Genomic DNA, 27425 nt, shown 5'->3' on the forward strand with positions numbered 1-27425 from the left:
AAAGAGAACTCTACCGGCGATCGACTTTCTTTTAATAAAAATGTAATATAAAATAAAAGAAAGCAACTTAAGTAAATTTTTTTGTTCACATATGGTTTTTCAGGAATACAAAAAGGTATCATTAATTATAAATATTAATTCAGTTTTCTCGTAAAAATATCAGGTTAAACTAATCAGTCTAAAAACTTTGTAATCTGACATCATAAAAGCTTTATACGTGTTTGAAAAAGTGAGAATAGAATTAAAAATTGGAATAAATCTTTGATTCTTTTCCTTTCAAATTTAAATTTATAATATATAATATAAAGTAAAAGCAATGGTATTTAAAAAACTATTTCAATAAAGCATTTATAGTCTTTTATCGTGTAGATTTATTTGGGTTACTTCACCAACATTTCAAAAAAATCCATTGTTTTATTTAATGCAGTAAAAAAAAAAAAAAAAGGAAAAAAGTGAAATCGGGAAAATATATCTGAGCCAAAGAATTTCCTAACAAAATTAAACATATAAATGTCATAAAAAAGAGAAAGTGCAAGAGTGCAAACTTCAATTTAACTGCCATAAATGGCAAGAAAATAAATGTGGCGGGTACTACCATAAAGAAGACACGAGAAGAATTTCAACAATTTCAAGAGCGAAATATCAAGTTGATTGTGGTTTCTAGTTTTCTGTAGGAACCCAACTCTATAGAAAATCAAATTTTAAAAAAAAGGTATTGTATTTCTGAAATTCCGGAAAATAAACGCTGGAAAAATGGATCCGGAGATCCCTCGTTTTGAGTAATCGGCGAAACTATTCACATTGGAAAACGATCACAAAAAAGGATCAGAGCGCGTTAGTGACTGCGCATCAAATGTTACAAAGAATAATGTCAGTGAACGACAGGGAACTAAAGAAAAGAGCAAGAGCAACTCGCGCTCCTTTTTTATTGCAGCGAACAAATATTTCGTGGCCGATGATCCCGGGTCCCTCCTTAGTCTCTCCAGACACCTGCGTCCTAGCACGTATCTCCCTAAGAACATTCTGCAGGTTTAAGCCTTGTATACAGCCCGATAAGATCGTGCTGTCTTTGAATTCCCGCCTAGAAAGCTGGGCAGGTGCAACCCGTAGCGCGTGGAAGAATTTTTCTGCCCACCGAACGAGAGAAAGAGAAAGAGATAACAATCACGCGATCAATGACAATAAAATCCGTTAATTAATTGAGAGAGAATCTCCGAGCTCTCTAATTAGGATGCAATCGCTCCTTGAGCCACTGATTTGTTTTCACGTCATAATGGGAGATGCTAAACAATACAAGCGCGAGCCATGTTCATTAATTGTTTGCTGAAATATGGGATCAAAGAGAAAAAATTATCCAAGAAATTTAGTTTTCGATATATATATATATATATCTTCTACTTATAATTTTGACATTTTTTTCTAAAATAGATAAAAAATAATTAAAAAATGTAGAATTTTAATAATACAAATTTCTGTTAGAGTTCACTTTTCTTCAATTGAATCCACGTTGAAGGCTTCGCGAAAGGATCATGCGCGGTTGAGAGACCAGATTCGCGTCGCAGTCGAGACTACTTTCGCTGCGTTTTCCCGCCGCGAGTTTTCGAAAGAAAAAAGCTCGAACGATATATCGAACGAGATACGCGGCGAAACTGAGCGCGGCAAAACTTGTCCGATGTGCATCAGGACGGACATGCGATTCGCAGGCGACCAGTTTTGCGGAGCCGTTCACAACACACAGCCGCGGCTTTCCGTCTCTTCCTTTCACCCGCGCGAAGACGCCACGCGAGAAGATGAGGAAGAAGAACACGACGAAGGAAAAACAAGAGGAAAGAGAAGGCAAGAAAAAGAAGACAAAAAAAAAAAAAGACGGGGAAAGAGAGAGAGAGACGAGTCTGGTAGCCGGAGTCTCAGTGCCACGAACGGGCTATGGAGGAGAAGGAATGTTGTTGTTGTGCCGGGAAGCGTTTGCACCGACAGAGGGGGTGAGAAGGGGAGGAGGGGTTCGACGATATGACCGGCGGCATGGAAGAACCCGACGCAAAGGAGAGATAAAGAGAGAAAGAGAGAGAGAGAGAAGGCTCGAACAAGGGAGAGGCGGAGGAAAAAGGATGCAGAACAGGGAGAGAAAGGGAAGGACCGGTGGAATGAGATCAAGGGAGAGGGAAGACGAAGAGGGTGGCGACGCGCTGGCCGAAGCGCTGGAGGGGATGCGAAGTCAATGCACCGCGGGGGAATGCAACGCGCGCGCTGCGCCAGGCAATACGGGGCCCTACGTCAGAGAGTGCATTCTGCCTCACTTATACCGAGACCGCAACGTTCTCTCTCTCCTGGGCACAGGCGCACACACGCTCGCTCGGCCCGTTCGAATTCGTCGATGCGCCACGTTGTATGCAGCGCATCGGTAGCACCGCATTGTCGAGCTCTTTAAGATGCGCGGCCAAAAATCTTCAGGAAAGAAGACATTGACCTACTATATAATCCTTGCATTGTGTTGAACAATTTTTATCAATAATTATAACATTTTTTATATTTTAAGCTCGTGTCATAAATAATTAATATATATATATATATATAAATATACATTTTTTTCTCAATTTCCATTGGATAATTTGTATTGTTTTGTAGCATTAATGCGGAATTCAGCAAAGTGTACATATACGAAATGTTCTCTTAGAATTAACCCTGACAATTTTATAAGTTTCTCTTATTAATATTTAACATTTTAATAAAATTAATCAAACATATTTTATATCTTATTATTGTGGTATAGATATTAATATTTTTATTGTGATAAATAATAATCAGAGAAACTTGTTCTTTCAATTATCTTAGTTTATTCTTGCAATAATAGAATTACGAAATTGCTAATCTAATTTATATAATTTTGATTGTTTATCACTGATGTATTTAATTGAAATTATATTCAAAATTAATGTGGCGCAAATTATTCGATAAAACTGTTTCCTTTGTAAAAATTTTCACTGTTTTTCATTTATAAATTTTATAAATTCACAACTCTATTTAAGTAGAACTCTGATCTGAATTGTCATTATTCGTGATAAGAAGCTTATAGAAAGAAAAAAAAATAGCTCTAGAGCTCGAGAATTTTGTATAACATTTTGCTTTTAAATATTTATTTTATGATACTTCGCGTAATTAATTTTGTTGCCGATTCATGTCTATTTTCGTATCAATCATTTATCTTAATGCTTAAATTACGATTTGCGAATCTTTCACGTATTTATCGTATTACGTGAAATTGGGGAGACCTAATTAATGAATCTGCAGCTGGAGTGTATTATTATTGACATTAATGAATTTGCCTGATATTTGCTTAAAATATACTTAATCATCAGATATTAAGTAGCGTTAATTACTGTCACGCGGATGACTCTTCGCAATTAAAAATAAAGCAAATACATCGAGTCTTAAGACTCTCTGTCTTCCAGAAAAAAAGACAAGGAAGGAACACGGTCATTATACCGAGATAACAATTTTAACAGTTTATCGTTCATCGAATTCCTCCCTCTTTCTAGGTCATCTTCACTACCAATACTACTGTCACTCCTCATTAAAGTAATATCAACGTAAATGGAGCATCGCGATAAAAGCTTTCAATATCTCGACGTATCGCACGTGGCGTCTTATTACAACTGTGTTTATTATTAAAGCGTAATATTAAAATATATTTTTAATTAAACAAAAAACAAAGAGATAGAATTTTCGTTTGCATGATAGCGCAACACGGCGTGTGGTCCTCGCGTTTGACCTCCTCTCACGCGTGCATTCGCTCTCTTTTGCGACGCGCATTCTTTTCTACATAGGCAGATAATACGTACGCGAAGAGATGCAGGAGGAGAGAAAGACACCGCGCGAGCGAAGACGCTACTAGGCGCATTATTCGCGCGTATTCGTGTACATAAACGATATATGTACATACGCGCGCGCGCGCGTGCAAGGGAACATCGCGTCTCCGTGGTCGTCGTCGGAGTGGAAGGGGAGACAGGCAGCGTGAGTAGCGTGTGTACGCGCAGCCGGCGGGCGCATGCGCGTAGCGGCGAGCGAGAGGTGCACTGAATGAAGTCTCCCACCACCATCTCCGCCAGAGACGTCGCCGCCGCGAACGCACGCACACACGTACCGGGATCGGAGGAGTATCGGATAAGCGGCGAGTGCGTCGCGTCGCGCCGAGGGCGCGGTTACACGATGCGGCGCAGAAAACGCGTCTCTACCGCAAACTCAAAATGCACATTCTTTCTTCCGACCGAGCCTTTTTTTATCTAAATTAATATGTCCAAGCATGTGTATTTTTTAATACCTACACGGTGTGTTAGATATTATTTTTTATTGTAATAAATGTTAATCAGAAACTTTTACAAAATTCTTTCAATATCATATTGCCCCACGATTGCAATGATTTTCAGAGTAAATTTTAAAAGAAAATTCTCTCGGTGTAGGTATTAGAAAATGTATTTAGAAGCGATTTGAATGCTAGAAATGCGTGTGGAGATGGATTAAAAAAAGAAAGTATGTTGATGTCATTTAAAATATTTGTAAAAGCATCTGTATTTTTTTTTAGCAGAAATACAGTTTGAGATATATCGATGAATCGATCGATATGACGTCTGCTTCGCGAAGGTGAATCTTCCGTTCGTAATACGACACAATACCGGATGCCCGAGATCGTCGTTCTCGTTACGGCCACCGTCGCCATCATCGTCGTCGTCATTGTCGACCTCGATCCGTGTTACGAAAGCAAATTAGAAATTTGCTCTATGCGGAAGAATCGTTATCGGAATCGTTATTGCACACTATAGTTCGTTCGATGTCGAGGAAGAATACGATTCATTGAAAAATCAACAGAATCTAATGTACACACGTTGATGTGTATAATTAACATTCAATTTTAAATATTAATAATGAAAATAAAATATATAAAAAATTGATACAACTACATATCTTCCCACAGAAAATATTTACTTTAATTTATTCATTATTAAACTGGCCATTTAAATTGCAAGAAAGTCGGGGCAGAATTTCTGCGAGATTGTTTATCGCGCGCTTTACGAAGGGAGACTTTTCTCTTAGAATTTACCCTATAGAAATCATGGTAAAGAATTTCCCTTATTAATATATTTTATATCTTATTGCGTTAGATATTAATCTTTTTTTTTTTGCAATAAATATTAATCGGAGAAACTTTTATAAAATTCTTCCAATACCAATACTTGTCCTATACGATTGCAATGATTTAGAGTAAATTCTAAAAGAAAATTCCGTATATAGGTATCAAACAATACTTGATGACCTGTAAAAAAAAAAAATAAAAAAAAATAAAAAAGAGAGGGATCTAAGATTTGGCGCGATCGCGCGACGACATATGCCGGGCCGCGTGTGCAGCTGCTATGTCGTCCATGGGGTTTGGGTCGGTGGGTGACACGTTTCGTGCGTCGTGCACGGCTGGTACACACGCGGGATTCAGCGTAGGTATTGATTTGTGTAACGCACCCCCTCTGAACCCCGTCGCGCTCTTTCTCTCTTTTTCATGTTTACGCGTGCACACGCGAGCACTATGGCGTGCACACCCTCCTCCTTCCGTTTCCCCCCTCGTGCATGTGTGTGTGCGTGCGTAACATTCGCGTCTCTTTTCCTCCTAGTTACGGACGCGGTTCGGAGACCGCTTCTCCCTTTCTCTCCCCTTCCTCCGGACGCATCCCGTCGGCCATACACGCGGGGTGACTGCATCCTTTGGGTGGGTCAGGGCCAAAGAGACAGACGAGAATAGAGCGGGGATGTGCGAGACGAGGTCGAAAGGGGGAGGAGAGGGGAAAGAGAGAGAGAAAGGGAGTTTGTCAAATCTCTACCGAGGTCTCTGCACCCTGTGATTTCGCGTCAGCTGGCTCCGCCAGATTCTTATTACGGTTCATATTCGCATTCGCGCGACGCGCAGCTTAAGACTCGCCGAAATTTTTGCGCGGTTAATTATAAGGTGCGCCTCGATCGCTAAATTCATTTCGTTTACCTTTGAATGAGAAATTTTTTGTTAATAATTTTTTTCTTCAAGTTTAGAGGAGTTTAGGGAGTAGAGATTATTTAGGTCGCGTGTTTGCGTTATTAATAATTTAACTAAAAAATTGAGAGGTTTGAATATATTCTCTTGTGAATTATAAAAATGTCAGAGAAATTTATGTAATTACAAAATGGAGCAAGGCTTTACATTAAATACACGGACAGAATTTTATAAAAGTTTCTCCGATCAATATTTCCCACGATAAAAAATATTAATAAGAGAAAAAATTATATCAATTACATACGCAGTACTTCTATATAAACCAAAATTCTACAAATTTAGGAAACGAATTTCCGATTAACCGTTAGATTTTTATACGGTAGATAAAAATATGTAGGGAAAAAAAAATAAAGAAATTTTCGAGTAGAAAGTGAAGATGGACTCCGAAACGCAGAAGACCATCCTGATATCAGCAGCATCGAGGCCACGCGGATCGACAATCGATATCTCGCTCGGGTCGCGTTCCCATGAACGGGAGTTCGGGCGTAAAAGGAAGTGCGATCGAAGGACACGTGCAAAGAAGGCCAATGGAGAGTAGACCGATCTCGGTGGACGAGAAGGAAAGAGAAAACGAGAGGGCAACGACAACTGCGTACTTGTTCTGCGTACCGATCCGCACGCATACACGCGTGTATGCGTGCGTATCGCGAGGGCGTGGAGGAGAAAGAAGAGAGAAGACACGCAAAACACGGTGGTAGAGAAACGGACCGTTCCCGGGAGTGGCGGCGGCAGAAACGATGTAAAGGATGCGAGAGAGTGGCCCGCGGAGGCGGAGTAGCCGACCGGAGAAAAAAGAAACGAAGGACCGCGAAGGAGGAACGAAGAGAGAAAGAGAGAGAGAGAGGACTTAGGGAGAGGCAAACGGCCGAAGTAAACAAGTGGAAGCGGTGGAACGGGCATCGGTCAGCGCGGTGCATTTGGTGCATTCCTGCAGTCTGCGCCGAGGTCCGAGGAGAAGAAGAGAGATAGCGGCGAAAGCGATGGAGAACGGGAGGATGAGGAGGGAGTAGCGGTATCCGAGAGGGCAGAAAAGCGAAGGGAGAGCGAGACCGAGAGAGAGAGAGAGATGGATGGAAGGAGAGAGAAAAGAAAGAGCTCCGCAACGCGGCACGCCACTTTGGACCGACGGACGTAAACCGCATTCCCGGCCGTGACCTTCGCTAGGACATCGCCACTGCCCCCACCCCCGACGCCAGCTCCCTCTCCCCTCCTCGCCGTCATCCCCGTTCCGCGTCGTTCGTAGCCCTCAGTTTTCCTCTCGCCCTTCTCTCACTCTCTTGTATAACTACGACGATGCTGCGTGGATCGCACGCAGCATCGTAGAAATCGCTTCTTCTTCTTCCGTCTCTCTTTTTCTACCCTCGAGTATGCAAAAAACCACCCGGATAGCACCGTGTCCAAAATTGGTGCACGATGTCCCAAGATATTTAAAAAAGATCTTGAAGATGTCTTATGCACCAGTTTTGGACACGGCGCGCTGTCTCGGTTACGGATCCTCATTTTTCATGAACATATATCGATTAAAAAAAAAAAAAAAAAAAAAAATACTTGGAAATTGTCTTTCTATGATAACATTATGATGAATTTTTTTTTGAACGATTAATGACTAACACGACGATTGCAGAAAGATAATTTGTTATTACTTTTATTACCCCCAATCGGAAATGATAGATATGGTATAACTTCCCATCATCAAACTCTGGTGACTCATGTACATTACAATATTAAAACTTATGATGCGACAAAACATGGATGAACGAGTCATTTCCTACTGCAAGAGAGTCACTCTTCCATCCATACCGATTTCCGACTGTAAAAATTCGAACGGACGACGTGCGTGAAGATAATTGCGGCCGAAAAATAATCGACTTCGAGAAACTTGGTGTACACTTATCGTTCGCCGCTCGTTAGCTCCTAATCTCGCCCGATTAGGCCCAGTTTCGGCAGGCATCAATTAGCGACGGAATCTAATAAACTCGGGGAGAGAGAGAGAGAGACCCAAGGGCGATCGTGATTCAACGGGCGATGATTCAGAGAACGAATTTCGGAGAACGCGCGACGAGTCACGGAGCAAAGGCGACGCGGATTGATGCCTAATTCGAAGCCTCTGGGCTTCGCTGACGCTGTTTTAATTTTCCGCCATGGGCCGAAACCAAAGACTTCTCGAGAGCGAAGGAGAAGAAAGAAAAAAGTGCCGACGTACGGAGGGTAATGGATGACGGGTCCAAAGGAGGGGGCAACGAGGGCCCAGAGGGTCCAATTCTTTAGGGCGCGGCCCTAAAGAATTTCAAAGCTCTTCTTCTCTCCTCGCTGGTCCTCTAATTTACGAGCGGTCGTGCTCGAATTCGTGCAAATATTTGTCGAGGATCCGGGTGTACGCTCGAGAAGGAAAAATGTTCAAAATTGAAAAGAAGAATAGACGGGCGAGAGAAAAAAAAGAGGAGAACGCGAAATAGGAGGGAAGAAACGCAGAATGAAGATGTCACGAGGAGTCATTCATAGTTTCTTTGTGAGAATCCTTTTCCTCGCATTCTCGTTTTTCCCGCGCAAACCTAAGAACGCGTTTCGGACATTCTCAACCCAAATGGCGCGTTCCACTTCCAAAGGATACCTCTTTGAAAAAGCCGACTTCTAGCCGGAAGCACCTACTACAACAGGCGATATTCGTCCGCGAGGGCTAAGGAGAAAGAGAGAGCACGTTGAATATCTGGAAGTCGTGTTAACACGCGCTGCTGGACGCTACAAGCCCGCTCCAATTAGCATCTTCTTTTTCTTCATCGATCTCCTCTCTCTCTCCTCGTCTTTTCTCGCGCCTGCTCTCTCCTCTCGGCGGTATTCTTCTCGACCGAGAAGCGAGCGAGCACCTGTTGAACGGTCCCTCCCGAGGCGGTTATCGGAGAAAAGTATTGATTCGCGATGCCGAAAGAGCGGGATTTTCGGGGAATCGAGATGAGCGAGAAGCGAAAAGCTGCCAAAAAAATATAATGCCGTAAAAAATAATTACAAATTATATTATGAGAAAATTATACCAAATTCTTTTCATTGGAACCGAGTCGGAATTTTTGACGTTACAGATAGTGGCGATCGTGAATGCATAATTTCGGTTATTAAAATAATGCATCTGTGAGTGCAATAAAATGACGACCAGTTGTAATTGGAAAATATCATCAGTTACGAGCGCCATTCTCATTGATACGTCTATCTTGCATTAGCAGCAAGTTCAAAGAGTCAAGTGTAGGCATTAGTGATTCATAGCTCCAATGACGCAAAATACTGCACCAAATGCACTTCATAAATTATTAAGCGGCGGAAAACGGTGATGTAAATCTATACAGAATCGGTATCTTTGGAGAGAACAACAATTCCTTCTTAAATCTTTTTCCAGATGACACCTTTCACACAAGAAGCTTTTCCCATTAAGAAGAAGAGATATCAATTCGTACGAATAAAAAATTAAAAATTGGCGTCAATGGAACGAAAACAAAGTTTTGATCTTGCAATTCGTTATACCGATGAAAAAAAAAAAAAAATAATAAATAAAGCTCGCGTCGATGACGGTCAACATCATTCACTCGTACGCTCCTGGAACGCGGCGGCATCTTAATAATTCGGGAGAGACGCTCGCGGGAGATATGAATGGGAGAAGTAGGAATGGCGTGGCGCGTTGTTTACCGTCTAGCAGGAACGAAGAAGTGCATGCCGACAGAAAAACGACCGGGGGGAAAGAGCGAGAAGGTAGAAAAGGTACGGCGCGGAAAGAACAGAGAAAGAGAGAAAAAGGGAGGAGGAGACCGCTGCAGGGACGGATTTAGTCGGGAGAGCGTGTGCGAGGAGCAAAGGTATAGAGGATCTGGTACGAGAGACTGTGGGGGCCCCCAGGATTCGAAGAAAGAAGAAACACATAGAGTCAACGACCCAACGAGAGGAGCAGAGAGTATTCCGTCGCCGCGGTATTAAGTCGCGCTCGGGACTTTATTGCACGCTTCTCGCACGGCTTTCCTCTACTATTACCGATGTAGCCCGTTGGCGGTTACGCGCGATTAACGTGAGTCTTTTCATTCGATTACGGGGATCGCGCGAGCCAATAAAGCCGCGGACATTCGTGTAAACCAGCGAGCGATTTCCAAATAATGCCATCGCGCGCGCTCGTCGACTCGATCGAATCGCCTCGTTATTTCGGGAAAAATTGCGAGCAGAGAAAAACATTTTTTTTCTTCGTCATTTTATGTGCGATATATCTTTTTTTCATTTTACGTATTTTATATACGGAGCGAATTTTCTCTTGGAATTTACCCTGAAAATCATGATAATCGTGCGGTACAATACGGTATTTGAAGAATTTTATGAGAGTTTCTCTGATTAATATTTACTATATATTTCAGAAAATATTTTATATATCTAATCAGAGAAACTCATTCTTCTTGCAATACCATATACGGTCCCACGATTTTCACGGTATAAATTCGAAGAGAAATTCCGTGTATAAAAAATACACCGAACCTTACCGATCATATCTACAATATATTTCTAATTTGGTCAAGCTCGAAAGATGCAGCGGCAGTGCATGCGATCGTCCAACTTGTGTAAAAGTCGATATATGAATTTTTGTTGCGCGACACGGCGCGACGACGAGCATGCGACTATTTCCTGTCACATTCCTCGCCTCAGATTCCAGCGCGCGGGCTTCCATCGAGTCGTATGAATGACCGTCGCGGCGACGTGGATACACGGTCGTCGATCTCCTGACGTCATGTCGGCGGCGACAGCGGCGGTCGTGTTACGACCGTGCGACCGTTATGTGACCGATTGGCACACGACAACTACCGACAGAAAATGTCCAATGTGTGCACCTGTATTCGTCGCGTCGCGTCTCGTCTCGTCGAGGCGAGGCGAGTAGCTTTCGCGCTAGTCCTAGTATTAGTTTCAGTACATGTCCACTTGCCGGGGTCGATTTTCTAGAACAATGTCTCGAGAGGTGTTCGTCGAACACCTTCTCCACGAGTCGCAACCTTCAACGTCTGCGAAACGCGTTCTCACGTGAGACTCGACATGCGACTTTATCTCGCGATGAAATGTCAAAAATTTATTATTCACACACTGGACGTACAAGTAAATATATATTTGTGTGTAAATGAAGAAAAATCATGAAACAATTAATATCTACACGATAAGATGTAAAATGTTCCATTAATTTTACCATGTAGATATTAATAATTTTGTTATTAATAAAAATACATTGTATATGTACATATTATAATATTTTTATTATGGTCAACATTAGAGAAACTCCAAAAATTCTTATACCATATATATTGTCCCGCGATTACCACGATTTTCAGGGTAAATTCTAAGAGAAAATTCTCTCCGTGTATAAAATAAAAAAAAATATTCCGATCTTTTTTTAATTATCTTAGTATTATTCTAACGAGTCTTGTGATTAATAAAAAATACCTGTACGAAATCACAGGCAATTTTTCAGGAAAGCATTTATCAAACACATGTATCAAAAAAAGGTTCGGCCGCGGTTGTGCATATATAAAGAAGCAAAAGCATCTCTCGCGTCCCGATCTATCTCTTTCCTTATCTCCGACGACGACGTGCGCTCGCGCGTTACTCGGCCCGTACGAGTCAATTATGTGCGCGCTCGGCCGAATTAACGATACGGAGGGAGAAAGAGAGAGAGAAAGGAAGAATAAGATGCGCGTCAAAAGACGTATCGCGACGCGAACGTGGGATAAGCCGAAGGAACGAGCGCGCTGTCCGGGATAATTCCGAATCGGCGCGATTAAAAGCCCGGATGCGCGGTTTCGGCGAGCGAGAGATTGATACGAGATTAAAGATATACATATAAATAAAAAAAGGGTCGAGAGCGAGACGAAGGAAAACGCAAGGGAGAGAAGGAAGGGGTGAAAGGGGTCTCTGAGGGGTTATGGGATATGAGAGAAGCGTACGCAGGGGAGAGGTGAGGAAGGGGAAGGAGAGAGGGTCAGTAGCTCCGCGTTCTCATGCATTCCGCTCTGTCATGGCGGTCTGCGGCCGCTCAGACGCTCCTCCACGTCCGTCCTCGTCGTGTGCACATGCACACACCGGAGGCACCGGCCCCGTTGCCCTCGCTGAAAAAGGAGCGACCGAGGAAGAAGACGGAGAGGAAACGACGTGTTCCTCGGTGTGCGTGCGTGTACGCGATGTTTATTGAGTATTCGGTTCTCCCCTAAGAACACCGTGCTTTGTGATCATTCGCGACGGATTCTTACCGGCATTGCGGTGCACATACCGGTGCATCTTCGGCAATTTTCAACTAAAAACATCCTTATTTCTATATATATATATATATATTTGTATCACACGTGCAGGGAAAGTGGCACTTTGTGTGCGTGTTTTCTGTGCGGAAAGCGGCCGATTTCCCACGCCGCCATCTAGCGGCGACGCGGTGAGTGAATAAGCCGTGTTCAAAGTCATTGTCCACGGGCGTGGACAATGACTTTGAACACGGCTATTCCCGCACCGTGCCGCCGCTAGATGGATCATTGTTTCTGCAGCAATGTCTAATAATAAATCGCTCTGCACGTCATCATCGATACATATAAGTACGAACGGCTAATCTTCATTTTTACGGAATGTAACGATTTATTGTTAGAAAACACAATAGGACGAAATATATGATAAAGAGCGGGGAAAAAAAAAATTAGAATTCGCCACGCGATAATAAATTACTCGGGCGCGAGAGAGCGACAATGGTGGCGCGCGAGAAAGAGAGAAAGGGAAAGAGACCTCCGGGAGATGGGAGGAGACGGGGGTGCGAGACGGGGAAAGGGAGGGCGAGGAGCGCCCACTGCGCTAAATGCTCCGCGGCGAAGGCGCCCGCTCTCACGCTGCCCGGGCCCCCTTCTGTACCGCGACGTAAACAAGGCACGGGACCGTGGCCCCGAAACGATACGTGTGTGCGCGCACCTATATAACGCGGTCTCCTTTATTCTCCCGCGTTTGATAATTCAGCCGGTAAATGAGCGGGTTTCGCGCGAGTGTGTATATGTATTGTACAATTGCGTTCCCACACACACACACATATATATATTATATATATATATGTACATCTAAAAGGAAAAAATTTAATAAGCAGAAGTCGTTCGGAAAGATACTTTCTTCGCGCAAACTTTTATTTTACGACAGCGACAAAAAGCGGTGGAGATCTTTGTCAAGGTTTGGAGACCGAAATATTGCCAAGGGTGAAAAATTAATTTGTATGTATTTATAGGAAAAGATGTTTCGAACATCGCGTATCTGATATATAATGTAACATTTGAAGCTTGCAACATTTATTCAATGATGCAATCTGGTTTTTGTTTACACCCGAAAATATCTCCGAGATGATTTACGAAGAGTGCGCAGTTCTCGGACGAAAATAAGATTGGCGAAGATGTAAGAAGAATAGAGATTGATACCGATCGTAAATAAAATTTCGATATTGTAATACGAGCCTTCGACTAGTCTCATCAATCGATCATATTGCGATAGAATAGTTTGCAAATAAAATAATTCTCATCTTCTATACATATATATGTATTCATGAAGAGAATTTTCTTTTAGAATTTACCCTATAAAAATATTAAAATATGCACATAGTAAAATTAATCGAGTATATTTTATATCTTATTGCGATAGATATTAATATTTTTATCGTGATAAATATTAATCAGTAAAATTCTTTCAATACCATATTATCAGGGTATAAATCCTATAAGAGAAAAATGTTCTCCGTGTATTAATGCAGATTATTCCGCGATATGCAATCGATGAAAATTCTATAGTTTCGAAGAGTCTTTGATTCGATCGAAGCGCTCAATCTGTCTCGCCGCCTCTCTCATATCGAATTCGATTCGAACGATTTTCGCGAACGACAACGCCTCTTCCGCTTTGTTGTTATTCATAAAGGTCCCAGAGACGGTGCGCGTTCGCGCGGCACGCTACGAGAGTGTTTGGATTGCATCGGGGAGAGGGAGAACACACGGAGGTCGAGACTCTCAGGCGGTCCGAAGACGGCATTCCACTGGTACCTGTCCTTAACTCAGCCTCCTACAGTTCGCATTCACGGCTCACCGGCGAGCCAGAGGGGGAAGAGAAAAAGAGAGAGAGATCTCGGCCCACCTAACCATAATATAACATACGCATAAGAATCTGGAGGATCTCGGGACGCCGGAGCTTTACGAACGAAGGAGGCGAGAACGAACGTCCGAGGTAATAAGGCCCATGGATGAAAGAGAGAAAGAGGACTTTACGCGAAACAAAGGGCTCTTGCGAGTCACGTGTTCGCTCCCACTCGTTAAAGATAGTCGCGACTCGTTTCCAATTACGGGGATTAAATGGAATTCGACGAAACACACGCGGAAAGAAGCAGTTGCGCATAATGCTAATGAGTTCACACACGATCGAAATGAGCTTTAAGCAATTTTTATCACGAGAGAAGAAGCCAGCGAGAGAAGAGAGAAAAAAACAGAGAGTACTTATCCTACTATATATTTATGCCAAGAGACAAATGAGAGAGAAACAAGATAAGTATTCTATCTACACACGTAAACACACAAGCATAAATTTTGAAACCACCACGTAATGTGTCGGTGAGTTCAATGTTCGCGCCCAGATATAGAAAAGAAAGAAGAAATTATATACCTCGCGCAGAGAGATAAACACAGAAAAACAAATGCAGAGATTATTTTGGCGTATCTGCGCAGCATCGCGGAGGATACTATTGCACTCATCGAAATTACACCGGTTTCGATTCCCGCGCAAAGACGTGGACGAGAGAAAAAGAGAGAGAGGTAGTAGTTACGCGGAGCGAATGTGAAAAAAATGCACGGCAATGATATTCAGGAATGCGATGAGCACGATAAGAGAAACACCGCTGCTGAGTCGCCAGGTTGCGAGCGTGGAATTCTTGTTTGCAAATGCACAGAGATTAGTGTTGCTCGACTTACATTTCTTTCAAAAAATTGCATGCAAACGCGCGAATGTCATTCGATGCCTCCCCCTCCTTCCTCATTTGACGGTGATTACCTTTCCTATCGCCTTTTATGTTCACTTCGTACCGTAAACAGCTGTCATCGCGCAGATGCATTTTGATAATTCGACTATTAAGTGGAGTTAATGCGCGTAATAGTGTTAATTTGTATTCAATACGATGACATTTGATATTTACTCATATGGATTTTTTTTGCCTTCGAAGGACGAAGGAGATAACAACATGCTCGTTTTTTTTTTTATTTTTGACAGTTCGACGAAGGTTAAAAAAAACCTGTAAACAAAACTTTCGCTCGTATGGATATCAATTCTCTCCAGTTCCAGTCTCTACACAAAATAATAATTTTTTTCTTAGAATTTACCCTGAAAATCATGCTAATCGCGGGACAATATTGGAAGAATTTTATTCAAATTTTATTATTTCTCTGATTAATATTTACACCGCAATCAAAAATATTAACATCCACAATAACATATAAAATATATTCGATTAATTTACTATGTACATATTAATATTTCTCATCGTGCTAAATATTTAATCAGAGAAACTTATACTAACTCTTGTCCCACGATTACCATGATTTTCAGGGTAAATTTTACGGAAAAAATCTCCGTGTATTTACACGCATTGCCGGAAAAAGAAACGCAGTGTTAAAGAAGCCGTTAGAAAGAGAGAGAGAAGCGAAATGAGATAATGGGAATTGTATAATATACGTACTCGTCCCGACGTGCTATTTTACCAGTTGCAGTAGCGTAGAACATCTTTTCTCATTCGTCGATTCGTTTAACTTCTCTTCACGTCGTTTTTTTTTTTTTCGCCGAAACGTAGGTATAGTATAATACATACGTCGCATATATTTGCGATATACGCTCGCTCATTTTTTTTTCCCCCCCGAGAAAGAGCCATTGAATGTGGAGCGCACTGTAGAAGCAAGAACCGGCGCGGCGCGGCGGGAAGACGAGAAAGAAGCGGGGAAGGGAGCGGCAGCAGATCGTATTATGGGAACACACACGCCCGAACACGTGTGTCTCGCTTCCTGTGGCGGGCCGGAAGTCTCCGCGGCGCACTATGGCGCGCCGTAGTGTAGCGTGACCGAACTACGAGGGCCATTAGCGTACCTCAATGGCAGAGAGAAAAGGAATCCGATTATCGGTCAAAAACCACGCCGCGGTTCTTTTTTTCCTCTTTTGCCCCGTGTGATTTTTTTTTTCCAGAGTTTCGCGGCGATTCCGATTTTTTTTTCCTATTTTTTAAATTTTAATCTCGAGCAAACGAGGAGATATTATCGAGAGAACGATGGCTTGATATACATATAATTACGCCACGGTCCCCCTTCTCGTGAAATTCGCGAGAGCAGAAAGCGAGATATGGACGGACGTTTGCGCGTCGTTTCGTCACCCGCATAGCGTCACGATATCCGATCGTTAACGTTCGGTTTTGATAAAACTTGTACGCGAGGAACCGAAGGAAACCGCGACTTCCGTCGTCGTCGCGAACTCGCTTCTTCTTCTCGAAACCGTCTGGGGCTCACCTATCGTTTTGGCAAACGTAGTATAATTTGAGACAAATTGCCATGAATTGCACGGATTGGTATGTTAACAAGTTGCGCACATGACGCGGCATGGATGTATGACTCCGTCGTCCTCGACGTAGTTTCTTTTTCACTTTTCTCGTCTGCGGTATTATCGCATCACGCGGACAACAATCGTCGATACTCTTATTATTCCTCTTCATTGCGCACTGTATCCAAGTCTTTGCACTCATCGCGACGTGCGTGCAAAAAGCAGCGATAACGAATTGAAAGATATAAATAAATAAAAGCTGATATCTCGACTAGAGGATCGAGCGAAAGAGATGATGACGCGTTACTGTACACATCGAGCAACGATAACACGTCCGATCCACACGACGGACCATGCCACACTGAGGATGATCGCTAGCGCGTCACGCTCGCGCCAATGCGCAGATGCCAGATGCGCACTCGCTACTGCGCACAACGCGGCAAAGCGGCGGCGGCAGCAGCAGCGCCGCGTTCACTCGCTCGCGCGCAGGCGTGATGCGCGGACACAACACACGGGAGAGAAAAGAGAGACCGAGTGTATACAGAGTGGAGGGGAGAGTATGCGATGCCTTGCCCGTAGTAGGGAGAAGAGGGCCATAGGGGAAAGGGGCAGACCCGTTAGTTCTCAGAAGCGGACTGCCGCCAAACAGAGCTGCAACCGCGTACCGGCCTGGTGCTGGCTCCGCTTCTCTCTGTCTTTCTTCTTTTCTCTCTCTTTCTCTTTCCTTCACGAGACCATCGAGTATCGGCGTGCTTTGGGCCTGCTGGCACCGATAGCCTTCTCTCTCTCTCTCTCTCTGTTCTCTCGCGACAGACATATACACACACGACAGAATCGCGAGATGAAGCTTATGAAAAATGTACGAATTGACGCTTCAAATTCCTGCATATATAGTAAAGCGTTTGTCTATAAATAGAAGTTGAGGAATCAATTTTAATGAATGAATAACATAGAGCGGCGATGAAATAAAAAAAAAAAAAAAAAGATAATTTTTATTTTCCTATATAGAATATCCGAGATTTGCATATTATGACCCTCGGTCCTTTTAAAACGCGAAGGTCTCGCGGAATGTCGCGATTTATTTCGATATTTAAAAAATCACGCACGATTTTCGCCTCTTTCGCTCCTAGTCCGAAGGAAGAGGATCCAATCTCGTTCCTTTTCGACGGTCAGTCCGTCTTCCGTCATCCCTTCCTCTCCCTTCGACGACGTCGTCCGATAACACACGGGCGGTCTAAGAAAACTGCAAGACTCATTAACGGTTCCTCAACACGAAGCCCCAGAACGTGTGTGTATGTGTGTGTGTGTGTGTGTGTGCGCGCGTGCTGCGACGCCGGTGCATTCCATCGCTCGTGGCCGTGTGAACGACCGTAAGACATATACACACCGTACGTACACACACGGAGGAATCCACCACACACGGTGCGGTAGAAGGATCGTGCCGAGAATAGGGAATAAGACAACGAGAACGCGACAAAGATAGCCGTACCTTGTACCTGATATGCGCACTTGGACGTCAGACGATAAGCTATCTAGTTCTTGTCTGTCGTCATCAACGAGATACGCGAAAGCCAAGCCGGGATTACTAATCCTGGAGTAGCGCTTACATGCAACGTATGTACACATATACGCTGTATTACATCGGGGATATGCGCCTCGGATGTATCTTTCAAGCGAGATCATTTTTTTAAATGCCGTAAAACGAGGTTTTACGACACCCGCGACGAGTTTTACGAAAAATTAATACTGCTGATTGAAATTCATTAATTACTGGGATTATCACGCGAGAGAGCGACGAAACATATATTTATCATCGTATACATTCGTCTCTAGTATTTCTGATTTTTCAATCTGTCACTCACAGAATTATTACACGCGGAGAGAATTTTCTCTTAGAATTTATCCTGAAAATCACGGTAATCGTGGGACACAGATTTTGGAAGAATTTTACAAGAGTTTCTTTTAATTAATATTTACCACAATAAAAAATATTAATTAGGTAAAATTAATCGAACAATTTCTAAGAAAAAAATCTGTGTCCACATATTTTTCAAATAATTTCTTCAAATAACGCAGGATTTTAAATCTTTAAATTTGACGTCTCGAAGTATGACTATTAATGGGAAATAACATATTTTTTTTTTCTCCCGGGAGAACTCTTTAATTATGGAAAGGGAGTCTTGGGTGACTTTTATCCATGGCGCCTTAATAGGTACTCTTGCTCGCGCGTGGCTCGGGCTTAAGAGGCTGGGGCAGATGCATCCGAAGACGTTCACAACAGGAAATTCTCTTCTCTCGCATCTTGTTCCCCTCCGTGCATCGCTCTTCGTGTGGTATACTCATACGTATATATACGAGAGAGAGAAAAAGTGAGTGGGGACAAAGAAAGACAGTTCCTCCTGCTCCTTCCTCTCCTCTGATCCGTCGCGTTCTACGGTGTTGTTTCTCTCGCTGAAATCGTGCCCCCCTCTATATACATACATATATACACGCATACACATGTGCCATCGGGACACAAGCATACGGAATGCATAAATAGATACTCGAGGTGGCGCGCGTTATTCGGTCGGCAGGATCGGTGAATGGACCACGACGACGGCGAGAGAAGTAGGGTGAAAAAAAAAAGGAGTCAATGAGCCGCATTGCGTGAGCGTATAATTATTGTATGCGTAGTATACGCGACACCGGGACTCGCAAAAGAGCATCGTACTCGTAAAGATGCCATTTATATCATTCGAGAATCGACGAAGGAACGAAGAAATGTTTATGTTGAGAATGGAAGCATTTACTTACGCTGCGAATCAGAATCAAGTTAGAGCTTAAATAAAGTTGTCGACTTAAAATGAGTCGATTATATTCTACGTAAATTGCAAAAGGAAACAAATATAATTGATACTTGTGTAGATTATTGTAATCTTATGTATGAAAATTACTTTGGATTTTCTACATATATAAGAAATTTTCTTTCGAGATATATATAAATTTATTTAAAAAAATATATATTTTAATTATTTCCTTCTTTAATAGCTGAATAAATAAGATTTAAACTATAAAATTATACCTCGATTTTAATAGCAAATATAAACAAACTTGAATGGAGAGACGATAGTCTCTTCTATATAAGCCTTCTAACTAGTTGACGCTATAAACGAGGGTCTTTCCTCGCGTGAGCGATTACGGGAATTTGTGAACACGCGTATGCGTATTGTATAGAATATATACATACTTCGTAAACTGAGGTGAGAGAAGAGAGACAGAATGAGAGAGAGAGAGAGAAGTGAAGTTGACTTGAACGTGATGGAGGGTCGGTTACGAGCGGTGTATAATCAGACGCAACGACGAGAATGAAGCGGAAGCCAGACGTAAATAGTCAGTATATGAATATTTGATTAAGTATCTTAATGTGAACTCGCGTTTTTGAACAACACTGTGGTGCTAAATAAAACGAACGCTAGTATCAAAAATATTATGTGTGACAAAATGTAGACTTGTGTAGTATTTAGAAGCAACGATACAAATATTGAAACGAAAGTTGATGGGATTGGTTGAGCACTTTTTAAATTATGCATTTGTATAAAAATAATACACGCTGTTTTGTATTTCTATATGCTTGACAGGTGCATCGCGAAGAGTGATCTAATTTTCTGTTTCCTCCTTTAACCTTTCGTCGCCTCGATGTCATTCATTATAAAAATATCATTCGTTAAATCGCGCTGTAAATCGAGTAAATGCGTCTTCCCTCTAGGACGTCTAAATTCGAATCGTTAATTAAGCATTTAAATGCAGCGTGCTGTGTATATAAAGCATTGAAAATACCTAGTGTAAAAGGAATGCGCATGTTCGTGTTTAAACGTCGTGCACGGCATGTGTTCTAATAAAGCACGTGGGATCGACGAGGTGCGGCAAGCGACACACCCGCCTTCTGACTCGTCGGGGGTCAACCCTGATGAATGAACCGGAAAAAAATGTCAATGAGCGTAATTATTATTGCACGGGAACGCATGCGCGGGAGGCACGAAACGCGTTACATATATGACAACGAATTGAAAGGTATGCGTTAATATCGGAGCACGACACGATATTTCAAACCAAATTCAATGTGTAAAACATTACTGATGCCAATAAAATATTATGTGTACACAGAGAGAATTTTCTCTTAGAATTTACCCTGAAAATCATGGCAAGCGTGGAACAATATGATGGTATTTGAAGAATATTTACCACAATAAAAATATTAATATCAACCACAATAAGATACATGTTCGATTAATTTTACTATGTATATATTAATATTTTTTATAGTATAAATATTAATCAGAGAAATTCTTATAAAATTATTCCAATACCACATCGTCGCACGATTACTATGATTACCATGATTTTCAGGATAAATTTTAAGAGAAAATTCCCTCCGTGCACGATTCAGTATAATATGTGCATGTATAGAAATACTAACATGTTAAATTCATTAGCTATAATTATATACACGGTCGTAATTGAAGAATTTAATTCCAAACAAAAATTAATTATTAAATCTGAAATCCACATTAGAAAAAAAATTAAATTATATGTTGCTTTCAACTCTTAAAATATAAATGTAAAAGATTGATTTGATAATATATAAGAGATTTCTGCAATCGAAAATAAGATGAGAAATCATGCTTATGATGTAATACAAATAGCTCAACTCAAAAAAGAGCACAGAGGACGTGCTGTCAAATCTTTTTCGCGTATATGTATATATCGATCTCGCGTGTTTTCCGCACCTGTAAATATTGCAAGAGCGCGGAGTAAAAGGCAAGGCCGTGGCCGCAGGCGCAAGACGATTTTCGTTTTAACGATTTTTGCGGGGTGCAACGATATTCTAAGTACATTCATCGACGCCCTCCATTTATCGCGCACGCACGCGTCGCTCGCGTATGGATTACTTACTACGCGACAAATACGCTCGCCGGGCCGCATGAATGTAACGCCGTCCGCCGCCGCCGTACGTAGTACGGCGCGTACACACGCACGCACTCTCACACACGCACGCACACACGGCCGCGCGAGTGCATTCATAAAGTGCCGGACATACGGCGCGCGCGTGCGCCTTTTCCTCGACATCGCGCCACCCCTTTCTAGCCTCGCTCGCTCGCTCACCCTTTTGCTTTCTCCGCAGGATTTGTTCCTTCCTATCATCTGGTAGATGCATTTTTTATTCGCGAAACGAATAGTTTATCTCACCTTCACCTTACGCGAAGACAGTCGGGAATAAATTCTTTCACCTTGCGCCTCAAAGCGCGCTGATGAATATTAACGCGCGTTGGAATAAGTTTATAACATGTCATTTCCCTTCTAATTCACCTTGAATTAAACCATTATTATGTCTAGGACCATTGTCACATTAATAGAAGTCGGTAATGATTAATTTAGCTTAAACATACCTTACATACTTACTACACGGAGAGAATTCTCTCTTAGAATTTCCCCTGAAAATCATGGTAATTGTCGGATTGGAAATTAAATTTTACTGTATAAATATTAATAAAATTAATCGAATATATTTTATTAATATTTTTTATTGTAATAAAAATATTAATCGGAGAAACTTTTATAAAATTGTTCCAATACCATATTATATTATTATCATGATTGTCAGGGTAAATTCTACGAAAAAATTCTCTCTGCGTATATTTATTTATTTTTGACAACGCGTATTATAACGAACTATCCATCACTTTGCACTTATTGTCCACTGAAAATTATGGTGCTTCACATAAACTTGATTATGAATGCACACACACACGCGTAAGATTTGTAATAAGCAATTTAATAGCAACATATAAATTTATAATTCGCAAAAATCATTAGATGTGGACCGGTCCTTTGCGACGAATCGAAATTAATCGTATATAGATTCGCGGATATTTTCTACAATGGGACGACGGTGTTCCTTCGAGGTTGTTCGTTCGAAACTGCGAGTTTCCTACGTGTATAAAGCTCGCCATTCAGAATGCGAGCGTTTGCGTATAAATCGAAGGTATCGCGTGCGTGGACGTTTCACCTCCATTTTCAACACCTCCGCCTTGGTTGTCATTGAACGCGTTCGCGTCGCGCCATATCGGAACGATATTTAAAATAATTTCAAACTTTGCGAAATAATCGATAATCTCCTACATTTTATTGCCGTAAAATTGTACGTGAATTTTTTGTTCGAAATTCCGTATAGAAATAGTCTCTCGAGCCAAGAAACATCTTGATAATTAAATCGAAAGTAAAATTGAATTACATTCAATCGATAAATATATGATTCGATAACCCATTCGGACACTTTCTCGAGATCTAATTTGCTAAAAATTGTTTTCATCCTTATAACGTCGCGGATATCTTCGCGCAGAGCTACTACATCTCTGCCGTTTCATTTTAAAAGACATAAAAAATTCTCCGGAGAGCACCAGTATATATTTCTCTTTTTTTTCCCGTTATTCCTATAAATATAAAATTCAAAGGATCCATCTTTATAAATTAGACGGCCGAAAGGAACATTTTTCAGTCGAATTAAGGCGATGATATTTCATCCGACGCGCGCATTTGGCGGGAGCTCTCGGTTCGAGAGATCAGAGGACTCTTCTTCTCTCTCTCTGAAGAAGAGGGAGACGAACCTAACCGCGGATCGCGAATACACACGTCCGTTCTTTCTGCGTCGCGCACAAGTCAACCGACGAACTTTTGCCGCGAGGTCAACGGAACCGCGCCGCGCCGGAAGTCATCGCCGATTCTCGAATTGCTCCTGCGCCCCCTTTCCCCTTCCAACCCGTTGTTCTCCCTCCTTGCGTGCCCTCTGCCTCGCGTGAACTTTTAACCACTCGCGGAGGCCCCATCGTAAACAGACCGCGTAAAACCTCCGCGCATCCACTTTTTCCTCCTGCCGCAAGTCTAAATTTGTCTCATCGAAAGATCCCGGACGGAAACTCGCGTCGTTAATTTACCCCTCGACTCATAATGAGTCTTCAATATTCCATTTCTCTAGAATTCCATCGCCTCGTAAATTCTCGAAAAGTAATACTACGAGAAAATCGCGATGAGGGGTAAAAAGAGCAAATGTCAAAAGCTCACCGTTGAACTTTTAACAATTAAAATTTGTTCTAAAGAAAGCGAAGAGCTGCTTAAGAGTTTCTCGAGCACAAAAACTCCAATTTAAATGTATCTTTAATATTATAATCTATTATACTTATTTATAGAACGAATAATAAAATACACGTATGAGAAAGTCGGTCGGAAATTTAAATTACATAATAATGAAAGACCGGTCGTATCATTTTTCTTCATCCTACGTAATGAGATAATCTTTTCCCGAGTGTCGCTAAAAGCGTAATTTCAGGTCTCGGGAAAGTATACGAGAACGGACTCGTATGTGGGTGTGCGTATATATGCGTGCGTAGGGTGCCGGCAGCGTGACGTCATTGTAGCAACATCGCCACCGCCGTCGTCGCCAATAGAAAGAGCTAAGTCGGCGTGTGTGACGTACGGTATTGTCTTTCGGTGTGCGTCCATGCGCGCGCACATAAACGCGTATACATGTATATACGCGCACACGCTAATCTTGCTTCTCTCGCGCTGAAGCGAAGGAGAACGACGCCCCGGCTCATGTGTAGGACCGGAAGTGTGAGTATCCGGCCAGACTCGTGTGGGCTTCTCTACGCGCCGCAAGTACTCTCCTTTCTCCATCCTCTCTCTCTCTCTCTCTCCCTCCCTTCATTCTCATCTCACTCTCCTCGCAGCCTTCCATCAGTTCATTCGCTCTTTCTTTCGCTCGCTCCCGTTTTGTGCCTACAAGCACGACGCGCGCACACACACACACACACACACACACACATGATGTAAACCATATACACTCTTCTCTTTCTCCTCCGTGAATTTATTTCGGTGTTAATCTAATGTTATGTTGTTGTGCGTTTCTCGTCATCGTTTGTTGTTTACCGTACGTTATTATTGTTTGTCCGATATATTGTCGCTCTCCGATATTTTAATTTTTATTTGATTCGGAGATACGTGTTTGATTCTCTTTCCAATATAACTCAATAGCAACAAATAAAATGTAAACATACTGAATTTAAATTAAGAGAATTTATTACTATATATATTTGTGTGCGTGCGTGTGTTGTTTCAAACTTTAACTTACCATTCAACATTCAATTAATTAATTTCAATTCTCAATGTTTTTAATTTCAATTTTTGCATTCTTTATGCTTTACACGAATGAGTCGCGCAACTGAATAATATAATTTCTCATATTTTTCCCATTATTCTCCGCGATATTTTTACACGTATTTGTTTATTGTTTGACTAACGGTACAATAAAATTATTTTTCTTTCTTTCTCTTTATTTTCTTGCAACGGTGTCGTTCTCTCGCATTCTATGTATTTCTCGATGTCGCGTCGTAACGTAGATACACACGGAAGGTACGTATGTTTATAAATATACAGATAAGCGGACTCTGAACATTTCAACGTAGGTATCTAGCGATATACGATGCAGTTGGGACTATCAAGTAGTTACAACGTGCTACGATCTTGTAAACACGATTCGATACATAAACTTGTTTCGATAATGGAGGAACTCGATTACGTATATTTCAGTCCAAAGGGCATCGGCTAGAAATCACGCATTGAAACTGATAATCTTATTGAGTAAATCTCATTGAGTTCAATACTCGAGATTGTAAACACAGCAAACTGTACTTCACGTCGATCATCATTGCCTTATTGTAACTTTTAAGAAACATGCAAAAAAGTTAACTTTATTTTCTATATCGAGATATCATCTATTTAATTACAATAATTATAATCTGTAGTTTCAGTAATTGTTTTTTTTGAATTTAATATTTCATTTCTACAAAGAATATAAATTCTATAAGAAAATCAAAATGTGCATGTTTTTTTTTTTTTTTTTTTTTTTTTCATGAAAATGTATACTTTACTCAATACAAAAATTAAGAAAAAACCTGCAGAGAATTGCAATGACTTTTTTGCGCTATCGTAAATTTTCACATAAATTACCGATACGGATGAATCAAAGTAGTACGAAAGAAAGAGAAATTCAAGGTAACCGTAGGATACTTTCAGGAGTGAATCGATCGAGAACGTCCATTCTAAACCGTGGCTTTTTCTTTCAAGAAACCACAGATATATTCGAGATCGGTGTAGAACGCAAGTTCCATAATATTCAATCGATCGAAACGATATCGGTGAATTACATTACTGTTTATTATAGCATTAAAGTTTGAAAAAATTTTCCGTTTCCACATACCTCTTTAAGTGCACAATCAATGATGAAATAGTTCTCTACATATTGAAAATATTCTCACAGTTAAACATTTTATACCGAAATAAAAAAAATATAACGAAGAAACATTTGTATACACTTTTGAGACACTAAATCTTTAACGTGTCGAATATTTTTCGCTCGAAGCAATATAACGCAATTAAAAGATTAACGTCAAGTAGTCGAAAGACTTTGAAAAATATTCTCACATTGGAAACGATCGGAGAGGTAAGAAACGATAAGAGAGGCCGATGACAAAAAAAGGCGCTGAAGTTAAAAGTTGGAGGACGCCGCGGAAAATATATTCCAATATTCGATCGCATAGATAAATAAATACATACGTGAGTTCCTCTTCAGCTCTGGCTCGGAGGTACGCTTCGTTTCTACCCGCCCCGTCGCGGTCATACCCCAACGATCTAAAATCCCCATTCAAGAATCTAATTTATATTGAAGAATTCCCGAAGAGGCCAGACCGAGGCGTCGATCTTTGAGGCGCCGCCGTTTAAGATGCATTATGCTGGCAGGCGGTCGACAATAGCCTGGAGAGACGAGCGAGAGCAAAAGAGAGAGAAAGAGACAGAGAGATAGTCGATCGAACTCGAGGTGGAGAAAGGAGGGATGATCTTGATGGAGAACGTGAGAGAAACACAACGAGCGAAAACGAAACGGAGAAGAGAAAGCTGAAGAAGAAGACGAAGAAGAGGAAGGTGGAAGATACGGGAGAGAAGGAGAGACCGAGATGATACTTCTCGGCCCGGAAAGAAGAACAACGAGACGAATGTCGTGGACGGGAGAGTTACACAGGGCCAGAGGAAACTGGTCCCAAGACCCAATATGATAATCGAGCATGGGGATCGATGTGAACGTAGCACCTTGTAGGCATCCGTGAAACCATTGTGACCTCCCACTATTATCGTAGACTACTACACGGAGAGAATTTACCTTCAAAATCATGCTAATCGTAGAACAATATGGTGTTGCGGAAGAATTTTATTCAGAGTTTCTCTGATTAATATTTAGTACATAGTGAAATTAATCGAACATATTTTATATCTTATTGTGAATATTAATTTTTTATTGTGATGTTAATAAAATAAAACTCTTTCAATACCATATTGTCTCGCAATTAACATGATTTTCAGGGTAAATTCTAAGAGAAAATTCTCTCTGTGTTACAAGACTCGCGCGGTTGATTCGCTAAGTGAAAAGGGCGAGAATCTGCCGTTTATTTTCTCTCTTTTTCTTCCGTTCGAAACTACTTTCCCGAATGCGATATCGAAGGGCACGATAAGTAATTCGACATGTACAGGTCGGGATTTCGCGTCTTAAATTTATGGAAACGATTTTTTACGTTACATTTCAACTTACGGATTTATTCAAACGATTAATGAATAATATATTTTATATATTCATTTATATATAATCCTTTCATGGATATACGTGTATAAATATAACGATGCATATTTTTCT

General features: G+C 41.4%; 1 protein-coding gene across 4 annotated transcripts in view; it reads right to left on the minus strand.

Moving 5' to 3' along the window:
- Window positions 1-27425, minus strand: part of LOC114932392 (serine/threonine-protein phosphatase 4 regulatory subunit 1) — a 113123-nt gene that overhangs the window by 17811 nt on the left and 67887 nt on the right. The window contains exon 1 of one of the 4 annotated variants that reach the window (XM_029304555.2): window positions 16618-17013. The exons of 2 other annotated variants lie outside the window; for them this stretch is intronic. In XM_029304555.2, the coding sequence (XP_029160388.2) occupies window positions 16618-16850 (233 nt within the window). In that variant the 5' untranslated portion in view covers window positions 16851-17013. Of the gene's footprint in view, window positions 1-15803; window positions 16593-16617; window positions 17014-27425 lie in introns of those variants that run through there. One more of the 4 variants, XM_029304556.2, reaches the window with a different exon arrangement.

This window comes from Nylanderia fulva, unplaced genomic scaffold (assembly GCF_048542155.1).
Source record: "Nylanderia fulva isolate GAGA-0341 unplaced genomic scaffold, ASM4854215v1 Scaffold13, whole genome shotgun sequence".
Lineage (NCBI taxonomy): Eukaryota > Metazoa > Arthropoda > Insecta > Hymenoptera > Formicidae > Nylanderia > Nylanderia fulva.